Source organism: Macrotis lagotis, chromosome 7 (assembly GCF_037893015.1).
Source record: "Macrotis lagotis isolate mMagLag1 chromosome 7, bilby.v1.9.chrom.fasta, whole genome shotgun sequence".
Classification (NCBI taxonomy): domain Eukaryota; kingdom Metazoa; phylum Chordata; class Mammalia; order Peramelemorphia; family Peramelidae; genus Macrotis; species Macrotis lagotis.
Genome location: NC_133664.1, coordinates 175,717,186 through 175,735,564, shown reverse-complemented (window position 1 = coordinate 175,735,564; position 18,379 = coordinate 175,717,186). Strand labels below are relative to the sequence as shown.

At 35.9% G+C, this 18,379-nt stretch overlaps 1 protein-coding gene across 24 annotated transcripts in view; it reads left to right on the top strand.

Moving 5' to 3' along the window:
- CELF2 (CUGBP Elav-like family member 2) overlaps nucleotides 1-18,379 on the top strand; it is a 632,079-nt gene that overhangs the window by 417,043 nt on the left and 196,657 nt on the right. For 23 of the 24 annotated variants that reach the window (XM_074194143.1, XM_074194138.1, XM_074194156.1 and 20 more), the window contains one exon: nucleotides 18,179-18,375. In XM_074194143.1, the coding sequence (XP_074050244.1) occupies nucleotides 18,179-18,375 (197 nt within the window). Of the gene's footprint in view, nucleotides 1-17,788; nucleotides 17,976-18,178; nucleotides 18,376-18,379 lie in introns of those variants that run through there. The other variant, XM_074194158.1, reaches the window with a different exon arrangement.

Sequence of the window (18,379 nt, the reverse complement as noted above, 5' to 3'; positions counted from 1 at the left end):
GATTAGAAATAGTTCTTCCCTCCTGGGACAAGAAAAACAGTCTAATCTCTCTAACATGAGGACAAGAAGATATGAAACACCTTCTATATGACAATTTAAGGGACTAAGTTTAAGTTTTTCCTTTTGGGTCTTTTTTTTTAATTGACTTCAACATTGTTCCTTTCCTTTCTGTCCCTACCCTCTGGTTCCCCTCTCCCCATACTCACGCAGTGACCTGGGCAGGTCAATTAACCTCTGCCTGCCTCAGTCTATTTCACAGAGCTGTGAGAATCAAATGAAATAATATATGTATTGATCTTTACAAAACATAAAGCACTATGTAGATACTAGTTGTTATTATTATTAGTGAAAAATATTAAAAAGGATATAAACATAAAAGTTGGAATATTACAGAGTACTTTATAAAACTGAAAGTAAAACAATTGCCAAATTGGTTTAACCTGAGGGAAAGAAGTCAAAAATAAACCAACAGTACAATTGAGTGGCAAGAAAATTCTTTAGAGGACGTAAACAGTATTGTTAATTGTGAAGATTTTTGTTACAAGCATATTCAATTTTTTTCATTTGTTTCCATGACTGAAGTTTTGTCTTTACTGTACAAAAAGTGAGTTTGGGGGCCTTCATTTGCACTTGAAAATATTTTCAATCCCAAGTACCAGATCACAAATTAAATTATTAAAATTAAACCCAGTGATTTCCTGTGTAATCCCTAGGTTCAAGTTATCACTTTAACCTAATTAAGAATTTAAATTGCTTGTGCTTTTTTGTTTTTTTACCTGCTTGTACTAATTTTTTTTCTTTTTCTTCTATCTCTCTACTTGAATTTTTAAAAAATAAATATAGTCAGTACAGGTAACAAGTAAAATTAGTTTAGGAATTACTTCCTATAAAACCCAAAAGACTGACTTGAATGGATCAATACCTATATATCCTGCTTTTTTTTCCTGCCTTTCTTTCTTTTCTGATGCTGTCTCCTATGGTGCAATCAACTAGGTGGCACAGTGCCTGAGCCCTGAGCTTGGAATTAGGAATTAGGAATTAGGAAGACTCATCTTTGTGATTTCAAATCAACCTCAGACACTTGCTAGCTGAGTGACTGGGTAAGTCACTTAACCCTGTTTGCCACAGTTTCCTCATCAGTAAAATGAGCTGGAGATGAAAATGGTAAACCATTCTAGTATCTTTACCAAGAAAATCCCAAATGGGATCATGAAGATTCATACATAACTAAATAACAATAAATTTTGTGACTAGAAGCCCCCTCTTCACACCTCTTTCCCCAGAGCCTACTCCTCTCCTTCAAAGCCTAGCTCTAATGATCCTTCCTCCACAAAATTGTCACTGCTTCCCTCAGTTAGAAATCATATATATATGAAATATATGCAAAGTATAGGGAGGCGGTGGCAGAGAATTAGTGGAAATTTGAGAAAGGCTTCATATAGGACATAGTCTTGAAGTTAGATAGAGATTCCAAAGGGCAGAAAAGTTATCATATCAGAACTTTAGAGCTGTTACAGATGAACAAACTGAGGCCAGGATTATTAATTACATGAAAAGGGTTAAGATTACAGGTCAGGGCAAGCTGAGTTCTTTTGGCTTCTGGTCCTCTGCTGCTTAGATCTCTCAGTCAAATTGCTTTTTACTGACCCAGCTAAATTATCTTCTATTCTCAAGTGCCAATGGGCACTGTGCTGATATCTATTGTCATCTGCTGGGGTTCAGACATCCAGACAACCTCTCCCTAAAGGAAGAGGGCTGTTCCTTAGCCTTAAAAGAAGTCTAAATATAAAGACCCAGGCAGATTTTTTTAAAGAAAACTCATCATTTACACTTCATTTCTACTGTGTTGTCTTGGATTCTTTAACCCCATTCTCCTCTCTGTCACAAATAAACAACAAAAGTTAAAAGTCTTACTAATCTCTAATGAATGCTGTTCACATAAAAAAATTTCCTTTTTCTAAAAATCATTTTGAAAAATGCTTCCCTAATCTATTCATGATTCTAAATTCACTTTGTGTCTTTATATTGTGTAAGAATAATGGAAGTATCCAGGATTGGGTTGGTAGAAGAATCATGTCCCAGATTACAACCCCTCTGTAACTTAAAAGCTATTCTAGAGTTGCTATTGTCTTCAGTTTCATAACCTGTGGACAATTTAGTAAGATGAATATTTGAATGACTTACATAGATCTAATAACTAGACTCATACTCAAAGCATTTTTACCTTCATAGTACTTTCCAGAAATTATGCTTCACTGGCATAATCTTAAAGTCAAGGTCATTTACACAAGACAGTGAAACACAGGCTTCAATGCAGTTGCCATTTATACTCTTTTAAATCCTTAAATTGCCAGTTCCCACATCCTTTCCCTTTGACTCTTAGTTTCTTTGTGACTGTTTCAGTGGAATATATGACTGTGAATATGCTCAAAAGTGATAAAGGGTTTACCAGTTCTGTTCAACAAAATTTTATTACATGCTTTCTGGCTGAAATGTGCATTCTACTAATTAATAAGAATGATGAAAGTCCCTACATTCATGGAACTTGTAGAGGAAGTGACACATACCATAACTATAATAAAGTAACTATAATAAAAATAGCAAATGATGAGTTCATAAGAGATGTCATAGAGTGAGGCATGAAGACAAAAAGGTCTGAAAGCATAAGACCCACAAATCTAAAAAGACTAGACCTGAGGATGAATGAGGGAAAGGTTGCATTTTGATAAATTTGGGGTTAATGGTGAAGTTTACCTACTAGCAATAGTATTTGAAATTAGTGATTTCCTCTTGTCAGGCTTAGATAATGCTAAGTGCCCATTTTCAAGAAGCTGAAACATTATAAGAATCACTTTGCTAAAATGGGGATTTGGGGAAGGCACTGGTGTCACCTATATAAATTTTAATACAATTCAGTTATGAAATAGCAATTCATCTCAGAACAGTTCTTTTAATATTTTAGATTTGGTACTTAGTTTTCTTTCTTTTTTTTTTTTTTGGCAAGGCAATTGGATTAGGTGACTTGCCCAAGGTCACATGGCTAGGTAATTATTAAGTGTCTGAGGTCATATCTGAACCCAAGTCCTCCTGACTCCAGAGTCAGTGCCACATAACTACTCAGGTGCTTGGTTTTCTAAAAGAAATCCAGAACATATATTTAGGCAAAGCTAGGTCATGTGGTAGCTAGAGAGTTCTTTTCCTGGAATAAGGAAAATAAGTTCAAATCTGAGCTCAGATACTCAGACACACAGTTCTGTAATCCTGGATAAATGACTTAACCTAGGTTTGTCTCAGTTTCCTCATCTGTAATAATAGGAATAATAGTACATAGCTTCCAGGGTTGTTGTGATGAAGAAATGAGATAATTATTGTAAGTGCCTAAAAACAGTGTCTATCAAATAATAAATTATTTAATGAGAGTGATTAAATTCCTTATATTCATTGATCTTGGAATTTATAATGGCAAATGCCATTTATTTATTTGTTTGTTTGTTTATAGTTTTTGCTAGGCAATAGTATTAAGCGACTTGCCCAAGGCCACACAGCTAGGTAATTATTAAGTGTCTGAGATCAGATTTGAACTCAGGTACTCCTGACTCCAGGACCTGTGCTCTATTCATTGCACCACCTAGCTGCCCCAATGCCAAGCTTCTTCAGTATTTCTGCCAAGGAAACCCCAAGTGAAGTACAATAACAAAAAAATAACAACTTCCATCATCATCATCATTATTAATTTTTTAAAATCATAATTTATATAAAATGTATTTTTAATTGTTAGATTTTCATATTTCTGTCTCTTTTTTTTCTTCTCTCTCTCTCTCTCTCTCTCTCTCTCTCTCTCCCCTCTCTTATCTCTCCTCTGCTAGTTAGTCTGGCTGCCCCAAATTCCTCCCCATTCTAATCCATCCTCTATTTGGCCACTTAAGTGATTTTCCTAAAACACGGGTCTGATATCAGTCCCCCCCCCCACACACACACACAATAAACTCCATGGAATCCCATCAGCTTCCAGGATCAAATACAAAATTCCATGTCTGACAATCAAAGCCCTTCCTAACCTAACCCTGTCCTACCTTTTCATCTTTTTAAACCCTGCCCCTCAATACATAATCATCAATCCAGTGACACTGATCTCCTATTCTACAAATAAGATACTTTGTCTCTCAGATTCAGGTATTTTTTCTGGCTGGCCTGAAATACTTTCTCCTCTTTGACTACTGACCTCCCTGTCTTCCTTTATATCCTAAGGTCTCACTCTCTACAGGAAACTTTTCCCAATCACACTTAATTCCAGTGTCTTCCCTCTGTTAATTATTTCCTATTTAGGAATATAGCATAGTTTGCTTTGGAAAATTTGTTTGCATGTTGTCTCCCTCTTTAGATTGTAAACTCCATGAAAGTAGGGATTATTGTATGCCTCTCTTTTCATCCCCAGAGGTCACCAGAGTAGTTGGCACTAAATAGATATTTAATAAATGTTTATTGATTGATTACTAATTGATTATCTTCTCCCTTTTTCTCTTTCTTTTTTAAATTTAGGTAGGTGGCTATTTGATTTTTTAATATTCTCTTGCAATTTTTGACAGGTTATGCATATGCTAATAGAAATAAGCTTATTATTTGAAGCACAGAGCTGCTTGTCAATGAAGCTTCATTAACACCGTTATCACTGCCTGACATTTATCTTATAATTTTCTAGAGCTGACTGTTGTGTCTCCATGGAAACCCAAATTGCAATTGAAACAAGTGAGATAATAAAGGCATCCACTGAGATTGACAGCATGCAAAGCCTGGTTACATTTGTGTATAGTTCCTTATATAGCTACAACAGTGAGAAGCTGACCCTTTTTCTGGCTTTCTTATTCATTTTTTGCCACTCTATATTAACTAACTGTTTATTGGCAAATTTATGATAATATCTTTGATTATGGTATTTGTAATTAGGTTCCTAATTTTTATTGGAGTCATTTCAAAATGCTCTGGAAGACTAAATATAAAATTCACCTTGATTCTGTTTGGATAAAGAAGGAAATTCTTATGGGGCAATAATGACATAAAATGTTGATCGGTCCTTGAACTAGGAACCTGGGGAAGCTGAGCAAAAAAAAAAAATTTTTTTTTGGCAACTACATCCATGTAGTACTATTTCCCCCTTTATATCTAAGGACCTGTGCTCTTTTAAGTTCATGACTCTAAATCAATTTGGATGGTGCCTCAAAGCATAGAGTCATGAAACTGGAGTGGGTCCAGAGTGAATTAATCTGAAATTAATTTGATTCTGAAAGGCTCCATCTGGCTGTGTTTGGGAAAGGCAGTTAGACAGATATATAAACAAACGATCATCTGTATTCAGTGTGCCAGATGTAGTGTCAAAAAATGAAGAAATGGCTTTAAAAAATCAGCTAAGGGAGATTTTTGATATAATGATATTCGGGCTGTTAGACTAACAACCATTATAATTTAGTACATGATCCTATTTTTGTTCTTATTTGTTTGGAAGAGTTGTCTGATAGCGTTCTTTGAAAAGTAAGCAAATTGAATGTCAAAGCCTGTTTTAACATTGGAGATTTTCGATGGTAATTGAAATTGATGATTTACTAAGAGTACTTAGTTCTATGAACTTTAGTTTCCAAATGTTTACTTGGTTTTAATTCCCTTTTTGAAAATAATTTATGGATTTTTACATCACACTAATGAAATGACCAATGATGATTCCAAAGTCCTGATGCTGAAGAATGTTGCCTATCTCTGGACAAAGAGATGATGGAGTCAATATGCAGAATGGGACATGCATGGTCAGTGTGGAAATTTGTTTTGCTTGACTAAGCATATTTATTATAATAGTTTTGTCTTTATTTTTTCCAGTAAGGGAGGAGGAAGGGAGAGGAAATAAATGCTTATTAATTAGAGGAAATCAGTTTAAAAAACTAGCACAGGAAAATCACGCATTGATTTTGCACCACAGAATACTTATATCTTGAATCTCATAAAGACAAGTTTGAATGATAATTGTATTCATGCAGGAGAGAATATGAATGTAAGATGCTCTAAAACCAGCCTGGCAATAATCATTTGGCCTAAGACATGGTTATATTCTTTCAATTTGTTGTTATAAATCTGCTTTGCTATTAAGAACTGTGAACATTGAATTATGAATAATCTGGTGTTTATATGACAATGGCATTAGGGTCTATTCCTGTGGAACTTCAGATTCCTTTTTGGTGTTTATGTGTGTGACACTAGAGAGCAGTTGGAAAGTTCGTATTATGATCACAAAACAACTTAATTCATTATCTTATTTTCTGCATTTTAGAGACCAATACTCTTCTAACCCTGTCCCCAACTCCAAATAACCATATTGCCTGAAGTCTTGAATTAAAAATATTAAATTATTCATTTTGATATGTGGCATCTAATTTTACTTGGATAATATTTTAAAATTTAAAGTACTAATGGACAAACTTAGCTGAATAGAGTATGTTGAAGACACTGTTAAGTCTCTTTAAGGTTATGGACAAGTCAAACAGTCCATAATAGATATAAACTCCTGGTTTTTTTTGACATTTCATTATGCCCTTAGCTATTCCTGACCTTAGAAGATCAATAGAAGAAAGATCCATTTTGGCCAATCAAGTTGGGCTAGGATTTTGGAACTAACACTTGAAAAACAAATTGCTTTGATTTAAAATCTTTGATAATATATTCACCAAGAAAGCATGGCAGAGAGGAAAGCAGTCTCAAAGATAAGAAAACCTGGATTTAAGATATTCCTCTGACTCACATTAATAGCATAATCTGACAACTCACTTAACCTTTCAGTGTTCTGAGTGCCACCCAAACCAGATTAAAATATAATTGGGAAACATTTAATTTTATAAAATTATATTAAATAGGGGTGACCTGATGGTGCAATGGATAGAGCACTGGCCCTGGAGTCAGGAGGACCTGAGTTCAAATCCAGCCTTAGTCATTTAGTAAGTACCTAGCTGTGTGACCTTGGGCAAGTCATTTAACCCCATTGCCTTACCAAAAAAAGAAAGAAAGAAAGAACATTAAATAAAAAATAGACTAAAACATGGAAATATTACATTACATTCCTGCAGTACATGGACCGCAGGAATCCTTATGTATAGATAAGGGTCTCTGCTTTTATTTGAATTTGACACCAGTGCTTTGGGCTACTTTTTAAGATTAGGTTGCTGAATAGGTGTTGACCTGCATTAATAGAGGGCATTACCTCACCTGGGAGTTCCCTGAAGTAATGAAAGCCCCTATCTCTATCCCTATTACACTATACTCTCTCCTGAAACAGAACTCTGTGTGTGTGTGTGTATGTATTTGTGTGTGTACATATATATATATATATATATATATATACATATATACATAAATATATGTGTGTACATATATATATACATATATATATATATAATTTAATTTGTTATTCTGAAAGGTGATGATTTTATCTTGTACTTGCATTGCTTTCCCTAGCTCAAATTGAAACCCTTAAGAATCACCTCGTCTGAAAAAATTATCACCTAGTGGACAACCTTCTGGTAACGTTTGCTGAGAATAATTTAGCTTTTTTCCTAGATGACTCAGAAATAATACCAAGCAAATCATATAATGAATATCATTTTCAGTACAATGAGGTACTTGAGGCCTAGAGAGTTTGCTGGTTTTCTTAGAGTGACCTTAACATTAGTTTGCATTCTCTGATGACACACCAGTTGATAGAGAGTCAGGGATGATGGACCAGAAATGGGACAGGTGATAATGTGAAGCTGACCCAGAATTACATTTTGCAGGAGATAATCAACAGTGTCATCAATACATACACAAATAATCAAGAATTGACTAATGCAAGGACTGAGTCTAAATTATAGAGAACACGTTTATTGACTAAAAACTAGAATGGTAAAAAATCAGAATGGTTGATCCTCAGGGCAAAATGATAGAGCATAAGCACCAATTCTAAACTGAGACCTCCTTCATAGTTTTTGTATCATTCATCAATCAATACATAATTATCAACTCCTACTATGTGCCAGATATTGTACTAATGGTACATATAACCCCAGCCTGAAGGGCTTTATTGAGAGAAACAAGGTGTATACATATAAATAAATACAACATAAACCACAGTTTATTATGAAGACATGTTGGGAAGGGTAGTAAAGTTATGTCTGTGAAGCAGGGACAAAAATCATAAGTTGATATTTTATTTTCAAGGCAATGGAGAGCCTTCAAAGTTTTGAGAGAAAGGGCAGTGAATCCAACCTATACTTTAAGCAGCTGTGTGGAAGATAGATTGGAGAGAAGAGAGATTTGAGGCAGAGAGACCAATTGAAATTATTGCAGTTATCTAGGTAGAAGTTGCTAAGAATCTGAATTTGAATCGTGTTCCTTTGAGTGAAAAGAAGAGGCACAAGATCTGGCAACTTTTTGGATATGATCGGTGAGGGAGAGTGAAGAGACAAAGAGGAGCAGATATGTTTTCCAGGTTCTGCCCTCTACTGAAAGGAAAAGCTAGTAAGACATAATTCCATCATCTTTGACTGGGGCAAAATGTTTCTTTTTTCATCTTAAAATTTACCTTATTTTTATAAGCACCAACAATATTTCCTTCCCTTAACCCTTAAGTAGGACAGCAAAGGGAAGCTAGATTCTACAAAGGAGTTAGATAAACAATGTTTTTGCCTCTCTGGACTTCAGTTTCCTCATCTATGAAAAGGAGTGGCAATAAATTATCTTTAAAATTCCTTAACTCTAAATCTTAGGAATTAAGAGTTTTAGAAAAGAGATCCAAAGTAGTCCAGTCATTAAAGTCTATAAGCAAAGAGATAAATTTAGTGATATAAAGAAGATTTCATTCCAGAGCTACTCAGAAGTAGAATTGCCTTAACAATTAGAACTCATTGGAAGTCATCATGGAAAGTTAGATGACCAAATGACAAGGTATGTTGTAGAGGGGAATCTCATTGATGAGTGTATTGAACTCAATAAACATTGAGCAGTCCTTTCCTCAAGAAATGAAGCAACCTGAATTCTCCAGCATATTTTACTTATTGTGTAGTGGTCATTGATGTCACTCCTAAGTCTCAGATTCAGTTGTATCCAGTGCTTCACAGAAGTCTAGAGGAATGGGTTTTACATAGTCTGCTAGGAAACTGTCACTGTTAATCTTTGGTAGAAAAGAATTGGGGGGGGGGCACTAGGTGACACAATAGATAGGTTACTGGTTCTGCAACTGGGAGGACAAGTTCAGAAATCCAGTCTCAGACATCAATTTGGGGAGGGGAGGAATGCGTGAGAATTAAGTAAAGAGGAAACAATAGCAATTGTTTTAGAATGTATGGATAGATGAACAAAAAAAAAGAATATGTGAAACATTTATTTTCATGGCAGACACTGTAATAAGTACTAGGAATACAAACACCAAACTGGGACAGTCTTGCCTTCATATCCTTATAGGGAAAATAACAATAGAAACAAGATGGTATTTACAGGGGGAAATATAGTAAATTAAAAATTATCTCCAAAACTGGGAGATTTGAATGAAAGAAAAAAAAAGGTGTCCATGGTCAGGAAAAGGGTGAAGAAATTAGAGAAGGGGTATTTAAGGGAGGACAATCCAAAAGGAAAAGAGTAGAATTGGATTGAGTAGTGAGTGAGCATGAGAGATGAGTTTTCAAAAGTAGATTCAAAAGTTAATAGAACTAAAAAGGTCATCTTTCAACTAGAACTGCATAAAGAAATAGAACCTTGGAGAGATTTTTATGATTTCTCTAAGGACATTCCCTTGGTTACAGTCAGAACTGGATTCAAACTCAGGTTGCCTCACTCATTCCAGGGCTCTGTGCTGCCTTCCTAAAAGAGTATACATTAGAAAATCTTCTTGGCTTTCTATCATCAGGAAAGTAAATTAACCAGCTATGCTTCAAATAAGGCAAATTATACATCATGGGACGATTATTAATGTGTGAGAGATGTGGGTCATCACATCTGCTCCAGCTTGTCCCCATTCTGTCCTCTGGAGTGTGCTATTTCTTAAACTGCATGTTGTATGGCTCATCAGTAACCACAGGGTCTCCCAACACAAGCATCTTTCATGGAAGAATGATACTGTTGGAGAATAGTTTTCTTAACTCAAACAATAAAAAAATAACCTTTTGACTGTTTTTTGATCATTTCTTTAAACATCTTAGAGTGGCATAGTAGGGACCCAGAGGTTTCTCTGGTTTACTGTCACTTTGACACTCAGCTTATTCTTTAAAAGCTTTTCACCAAAAATTGACTGCAGGAAGTATGGCCTAGCAAAGTATGTTGGACACTGGATCCACTGCTACATGCTGTGTGAATTGACAGAAATCTTTTAACCTCTCTGCTTGGGGTAAGAAAGAACCAGACATGGGTTTGGATCACCCCAGAGAAAGATACTTGTGAAAACACAAGATATTGTAGTATTATGGGGAAACTAGATGGGGCAGTAGTAGATGATGAGGCTGAATCTGGAGTCAAAAAGTTGTTGTTCAATCATTTTTTTCAGTTGTTTCCATTTCTTCATGATCCCATTTGAGGTTTTTCTTGGCAAAGCTACTAAAGAGATTGCCATTTTCTTCTCCAGCTGATTTTATAGATGAGGAAGCTGAGGCGAACAGGGTAAAGTGACTTGCCCAGAATCACAGAACTAGTAAGTGTCTAGGGCCTGTTTGAACCTAGAAAGATGAGTCTTCTTGACTCCAGGCCCTCCAGCATTCTCTTCACTATGCCAACTAGGACCCCTGGAGTCCTAGGAGGGCCTCAGACACTCACTAACTATGGGACGCTGGACAAGTCACTGTCCTCACTTAACTTCTTACACTAAACCTCAGTTTTCTCAACTATAAAATGAGAATAATAATAATAATAATAATATCATCTACTTCTTAGAGTGGTTTGAGGATCAAAGAGATATTTATATAGCAGTGAGCAAGGTAACTGGCACATGGGAGATGCCATGCAATTGTTATTTATTGTTATTATTAACTTTTATATTTCTGCACATTTAATAAAGCTATTTTTAAATGAGTGAATGACTTGGAAAAGCATTACAGAACATCTGCCATATGTGTGCCAGATACTATTAGGTATAGAAGATGTAATACAAAAATTAGATTAGAAATTGCTTGCAAAAAGAAATTATAAGCAACACATTGTACAAAGCTTGAAATTTTGCACCAGAATAGCTCAAACAACTTTTTAAACATTTAGCCAAATCCTGCTAACAAGTTATTTTTAGTTCCAATTTGACCATTTGGGGAAATTGACCATTAACTTCCTTCAGATCCTTTAGATTCTGTTTAGTTATCTCTTAGTTTCTCTCTCTTTATAGATTACCAGCCTCATGGGGATCTCATGGGAATACCAGTTGGTCTTTGGCAAAATGGAAACAAAATCCTCCTTATCTACTAGGAAGACCTGCCTAGTGCTTTCCCTAATCATCTTAAATTAAATTAAATGTGTGTGTGTGTGTGTGTGTGTCCTTGTTTAGCCTCTAAACTAAAAATACTGTCAAAGATAGGGAGAAAAATTGTTTTTTCTATCTTATCAGAAAGGGAAATGATGACCAGGGAGAGTTGCTTGACCAAAGAAATAATCACTCAGTTTAGAAAGGAAAAAGAACCAAGTTTTCTCATCTAATGTCAAAAGACAGTCTCTGAGAAGATTTTATCACAAAAAAGCAATGGATCCATATAAAGATTGTGCTTCACTAAATCTTGATGTTTCTAAATGTTCATCAAAAATTTTAAGAAATTTTTGTTACAGCATTTGGAGAGGAAATGCAATTTACAGAATATTGGGTTTGAAATTTAGATAGCAATTGATGGATCTAGCTTAAATCAAAAGATATTATACTTGATTTAGAATTAGTTAATAAACTTTTTGAATTACAATAGCACCCAAGTACAAAAGAGTACTCTTCTTTTGTATACTATAAATTTAGAACTCAGTAACTATGTGCTGATCAATATGTAAAAGAATGATTTAAAAATTTAGAGTAAGATCTCAATTTCTATTCCTTAAATTATTAGAAAGCATAAGCAAATTCTACTGTTTATGCTAGAAAAATCACAGTGTTCAAGAATAGGAAAGTAAGTCTCATAATACTTTATCATGATCAGACCAAATCTGGATTGTTTTCTTCAGTTCTGGGCACCATAATTTGGAAAAGATTGGATAAACTTGAAAGTTTCCAGAGCAAGAGGATATAGGGCCTTGGTCTTTTGCTATATGAAGACTGGTTGGAGGAACTATAGGTATTTAGCTTGGAGAAGACAAGATGAGTACTGGGCAGGAAATGATAGCTGTGCTCAAATATGTGAAAGAGAGGTTATACTTGTATTGACCCATATTGTTTGCCCTATAGGGCAAAACTGGGAGTGATTGATAGAAATTGCAAAAAAAAGCAAAGTTTAGACTTGATATAAGAGAAAATTAGAGGTTTCCAAATGTAAAATGGAGTGACTCAAAAGGTGGTTAAGTTTGCTATCTTTTGAGGTCTTCAAAGAAAGACTAGATGACTGCTAGTTTGGATAAATGTTCAGATATGAGATGAATTATACAGGCTCTAATTCCCTTCCAAAATAATCTGCTTTGGTACTTTTTCCATTTTTTAAGCCAATATGAAAATTGAGGTACAGAATGGACAAATAATGTGCCTAAGAACATCCAGTAAATCAATCATTGAGCTGGAAATGCAATCTATAGTCTCCAACATTGTTGTTCTATTCACTTAAGAACATTGACTTCTGCTAATACAGACTGGGAATATTAGTAACATTTGAAAGATGAGAGTTAGAAAGGACCTGAGTAGCTGTCTAGTTCAACCCCTACACAAAAGAAGTCTCTGCAATAGCATTGCAGACAAACGATTACACAGCCTTTGCTTGAAGATCTCTAAACACAACTGAGCTTCTTAATTCAGCAGTCAGTAACCCTCTGAGAAAGAAGGGAATACTGGCAGTGCCTCCAAGTTGGATCCTAATAGTTTAATCCTGTTCTTAAACAAACGGAAACATTAAGAAATAGGGACAGTGGAGGATGTGTTAATATTCATAATTGCTGCCTCCACCCTATTTGCTGTCAGCAACCATCCAAACCTTTCACCAGTTTTCTTGATGATTCTCCCTTATGTAGTTTAATCTGCAAAATGTTTCTATGACAACCAAACAAAAACAGTTTCTTTTGATACTACCCTATAAATATAAGTGATATTAAAAAAAATTATTCTGGTCTCTGTTGAGAAAGTAGCCTGTCAGTTAAATGAAAGGATGGGACAGTGGTCAGGGTATTAGAAAGAACATTTGCTAAAACTAAAAGAGGTGCTCTGACCACAAATATGAATAGCTCACCCCTTCCACACATTTACAGCAGTTAATATTTGCCCTTGAGCAGTTCTCCACAATATTACAGGACACTCTATTAAGCCTGTGGACTGGGTTACCTATGACCTGATGATCTAAATTGTAAACAGAGGAAGAATCACTCTCTGGGGGCACATGCAGCTCAACAGATCAGCCAAATTCTGACATGAATGAATCATCTTATCTAAACTATACTTCTTGGAATAAAAATCTCATAGACAGTAGGAACAGATTATCTCTCATGCCTGGATTTACCTAATCAACTCTTGAAGTGTCTCCATATATCTGTGAGATATGCAAAAGCCAAACCATTGAGAAACTGAGTGATTAGCACAAGTCCACAAGCCAACCAGATAGACAGTTATTAGTACTGGACTTCCTGTTCATGATTGTTTATCCAGTTTCTTCTACATTCCACCAAAATCAAATGAGAAAATACTTAAACCATTGTCTGTGCTTAATGCAATAATGTTCTCTTTATATTGATTCTGAATTTCTATACTTCTGCACTATCAAGTTCTTTGGAGCTTTCTAGAATAGCAATTTAAATTATCTTAGTTTCTGTATCTTTATGGATTATCAGCCTCAAAGGGATCTCATGGGAACACCAGTTGGTTCTTGGCAAAATGTAAACAAAATTCCCCTTAAGATACACATTGTAAAGATTGAGAAAATGCAAACAGAAAGTAAAGCTGAATATTCAGGTCCCTATGAAATCCTGCTGACTAAACAGAAAACTTCACACTTTAGAAAAGTCATGTAAAGCATATTCATTGAAAACCTGCTGGATGTGAGGCAATGGATTGCTACCAAGTGCTAAGAATTTTCAGATGTCATGGGGTGGTAAAAAGGGGCAATAATACTGTCTTATCTTCCAATATGTGGTTAAGAATTCAAATTGTCATATTTATGAAGAGATATCTTCCTCAGTTTTTGTGTAAGTGGGGTAATTTGTCTTCCTCACTCTTCTACAAGGAATATGCCTTAATTGGGCATGCTCAGAAGTGTTGCAACTGACAGATACAAGAAACAAGAAGTCTGTAGTCTTCACTAGAACTGAACACAAACCCAGACTTCAGTCTGGCATTAGAAGGAGAAAGAAGTAAAAGTGTAAGACACTCAGGATAGCTTATGATTTATAAAACTATCAGAAAGGAGGAGAAACAAGGGATAGCCTCAGAAATATAGTGAAGGGACAGTGGTAAAGGATACATTAACAATTAAGTGTTTCTCAAGTACCTGCTATGTGCTGAAATATTGTGCTAAGTCCTGGGAATTTAAATGCTAGGGATAAAGATTGAATTTGTGATTATATTGGGATAGGGAAAGTCTGGGTGAGGAAATGCCCTCTACCAATGTAAATTGGCACCTTCTTTGCAACTCTTAGTTTTAAAGATTTGCCTAGAGTGCTGAAAGGATGAGTGATGTGCTAAGAATCTATAAATAGCCAACATGATTTGAACCTAGGCCTTCCTTTGAAGCCAGCTCTCCACTAAGAACAAAATAAAATCTCCAAATTCATGCTCTCAAGAAATTTTTGTTTTATCAGGAATATTGAAAACTAAGGTCAGAGTTGTGTTTTGATTTAGGGAAGAATTGGAAATGATTTGACCTGGATGAGGAAGGGGCTGATAACCACCTAGCATATCTATTGGATCCTAAAGGATTAAAACCTTGGTACTCACCTAGTACAACCCCCTTATTTTGTTGATGAGGAAACTAAGACCCAAGGAGAACTTTCCTAAAACCCTTTTGGCTAATGAATGGCAAATCAAGGTTTGGAACTCAGGGCCAAGCATTTAGACAGTTTCTTGTAAGCCATGCCATGGCCTCTATCCCTTAGAAACTTACCCCAACCCACATAAAATTTACAAACATAAATGTAATTCTGAAGCTTAAGCAATTTGATTTTACTCCCCTCCTACAATTTTGTAGCTTGAGTTTTGTACCCTTTGAGAAAGTAAAACTATCTATTAGAAGTTAGGGGCTGTTGGCTTTAGAATCTGAAATTTAGATACAGACCATAGAAGTGATAGCAATTCAAACATGATTGAAACAGGCAGCAGTTGGTTCCTGCCTCTCTGAAGTGGTCAGTTTTAATTATACTCTAAGTAAAGAAGATGTAAGGCCAAATTCATCTGTCCTCGCTTTTTGTTGAAGCTGAGAACTATGGCAAAGTCTTCCCCTTTTTTGATGGCTGTTGTCAACTGCAGTAACCACAAGGCCTTTCCTGTCCCAGAAATAAATCTTGCCTCACTTTCAACCTGCTACAGACATGTTGAAATTCTCTATTGCTGGGGATGTTTTTTTTGTTAGCTTTCACCACACACATGCAACTGAAGTCATAACTTCAACTTTTTAAAAATGGTCATTAAATTCTCAAAGAATGTTTAAAAAAAAACAGGGTAAGCTCACAAATGGATCAAAATGCTGTCCAGTTTTAGCATAAACACACAATTTATTCAAACCATTAAAAATATATTTTATACATTATTTCCTTTTTTGAAAAAAACAAAATTGATTGAGGCAAGTTATGAATCTTCTGAAATGTTGGTGAAAACAGAATTGTTTCAAATAATCCATAGAGGGAGATAATAGAAAAGAGAGATGGGAGAAGAATAAAATGTTAAATATTGAACTTGCTGAGAATTTTAATTTTTTTCACTTGTATATAGATTTTAAAATTTCTCATTCCCCCAAACTGTTTCTTTTTCATTACTCATAATTTGTAGGACAAAGGAAAGCATAGAATCGTATGGTTTGAGATGAGAGGGCTTAGAGATCACATGGTTTCTTAACCTTTTTTTGCATCAGGACTGCTCCTTATAATAATGTTTTTTTATTCACAATTTAAGAAAAAAATTCAGTGAGAAGCTAGTGAAAGTAGAGATGTCTTCTATCCAAGTGCATGGATCTTCTAAAAATCTATTCATAGATTCCCAAACTAAGGATTCATAGAATCTTAAACTAAGAATACTTGAATTAATCTCTTCCCTTCACCAGAAAATGAGGAAACAAATCCAGAGAGATGGAGTAAATTACCCAAAGTCACACATTCACCAAGTAAAACTACATTTGAATCCAGATCTTCTAGCATCTTCCATTACTAGCACACCAGATTTATAGTACACTTTTAACAAATTAAACAAATCTTTATTTTATTTAGGAAATGTTTTCCCTTGAATATCAAATAATAACCTGAAGGCAAAAGTGAAATTATACATGCTCTAGAATGTTTAATTTTTAAATAAACATGTATAATTGCTTGTTTTCGACTTGTTCTGATAATTTTGCCCCTTGTCATAGAGATTGCGGTGTTTAAAGGGCAGTCCTGCAGTATCTTCTGTGTACTTAGTTACAAATAAGACAGGTTTCTGCCATGAAGATCTTATAGCCTAAGAATCCAAACTAAGCACAGTACTACAAATGAGCAGGCAGCAGAGCTAAATTCAGCAGCTGTCTGCTTCATAGAACAGGTGGGCTTTGGGATTATATTTGAAGGAGAGGAGAGGGAAGGTGCTGATGTGTGTAATACATGCTTTCTTTGCTGATCACATCTTAAATAGGAATGATCAGAGTAAACAACTGAAAATTGTGCCATGAATATCAGGCTCCAAACCCCATTAGCACTTGTTTTGAAAAAAAAGATCTTTAGGAAAATTGGTATCTAATACTTTGTGCCAACCCTCAAACATTTATGGGATGTCCTGAGAATAAAATGTCGATTTATTTCTCTCCAGTACCCCTCCCCCAAACAAAACAGAACAACAAAAACTTGTGACTGTTTAGAACTCAAGCACAACATCTGGAAATCAGATAGAGGGAACAATTTATGGAGTGTGGAAGATGTGAAATATTCAGTGCCCTTTACAGGGAACTCAACTTTCTGAAGCTTGATGGTCCCCCCCCCCTTTTTTTTTTCAGCACAAAGCAGGCAATTCTGAGATTGCCTTTGCCTTTCTGAATTGTGCTTTGTGTCCCAGTGCCATGAACAATACGCTTTTTTAAACCGGAGCCCCCTTCCCACCCCTTTCACGTTCCCATTCCTTTTTATAAAGCCTGGGCAGCCAATCAGCTGCCACCAGCCACATAGTTGGAGTGTTTTCCATTCTGAGCAGCGATGCACTAATTTGATGCACCCGCGGATGCTTCACACAATCTGCAAATTCATCACTAGCATCTTGCATTCCTCATCTGACAGATTGCCAAACGTTCCCTTTCCCCCCCCCTTCTTTTGTGGGACTTTATTATTGCCAAAAATAATAATAATAATAATAAAATAAAATAGTACCAAAAAGACAGCTTAACTCCTGTCGTCTTTCTTCCCCCCCCCTCAACACCCCCCCCACCACCACCTTTGGCTCCCATTGCTCGTTTGGGGTTGATGCCTGGCTGTTCTCTTGATGGCAGCCATGCAAAAAGACCTCCCCTTAACTTGAAACCGTCTCCCCTTCAGCCTTTGCTTTCAAGATGTGCAAACCCTGGCTGGTAGCTTGCCGTTCTCAGCCCTTTGCTCAGGCGATGATCCTAAGCAGCAGCCCGCAGTTCCAACCTTCACCCATGAGCAATGTAATTGTGTTCTTGCTTTGTTTTAGTTGGTGAAATTTATACGACTCATTAGGCACTTTCCTCCCAGTTCCACCCCCCCCACTTCTTCTTCCCTTCCCCATCCTCTACCCCACCCCCTGCTTTTGACTCTTTTTTTTTTTTCTTTCTTCCTGTCCCTCAACCATGCTCTCCTAACTCTGCCTTCTGGTTCGGTTTCTTGACAGTAACGGTACAGCTAACAAGATGAACGGCGCTTTGGATCACTCAGACCAACCAGACCCAGATGCCATTAAGATGTTTGTCGGACAGATCCCCCGGTCGTGGTCTGAGAAGGAGCTAAAAGAACTTTTTGAGCCTTACGGAGCTGTCTATCAAATTAATGTCCTCCGAGACCGCAGTCAGAACCCTCCCCAAAGTAAAGGTAC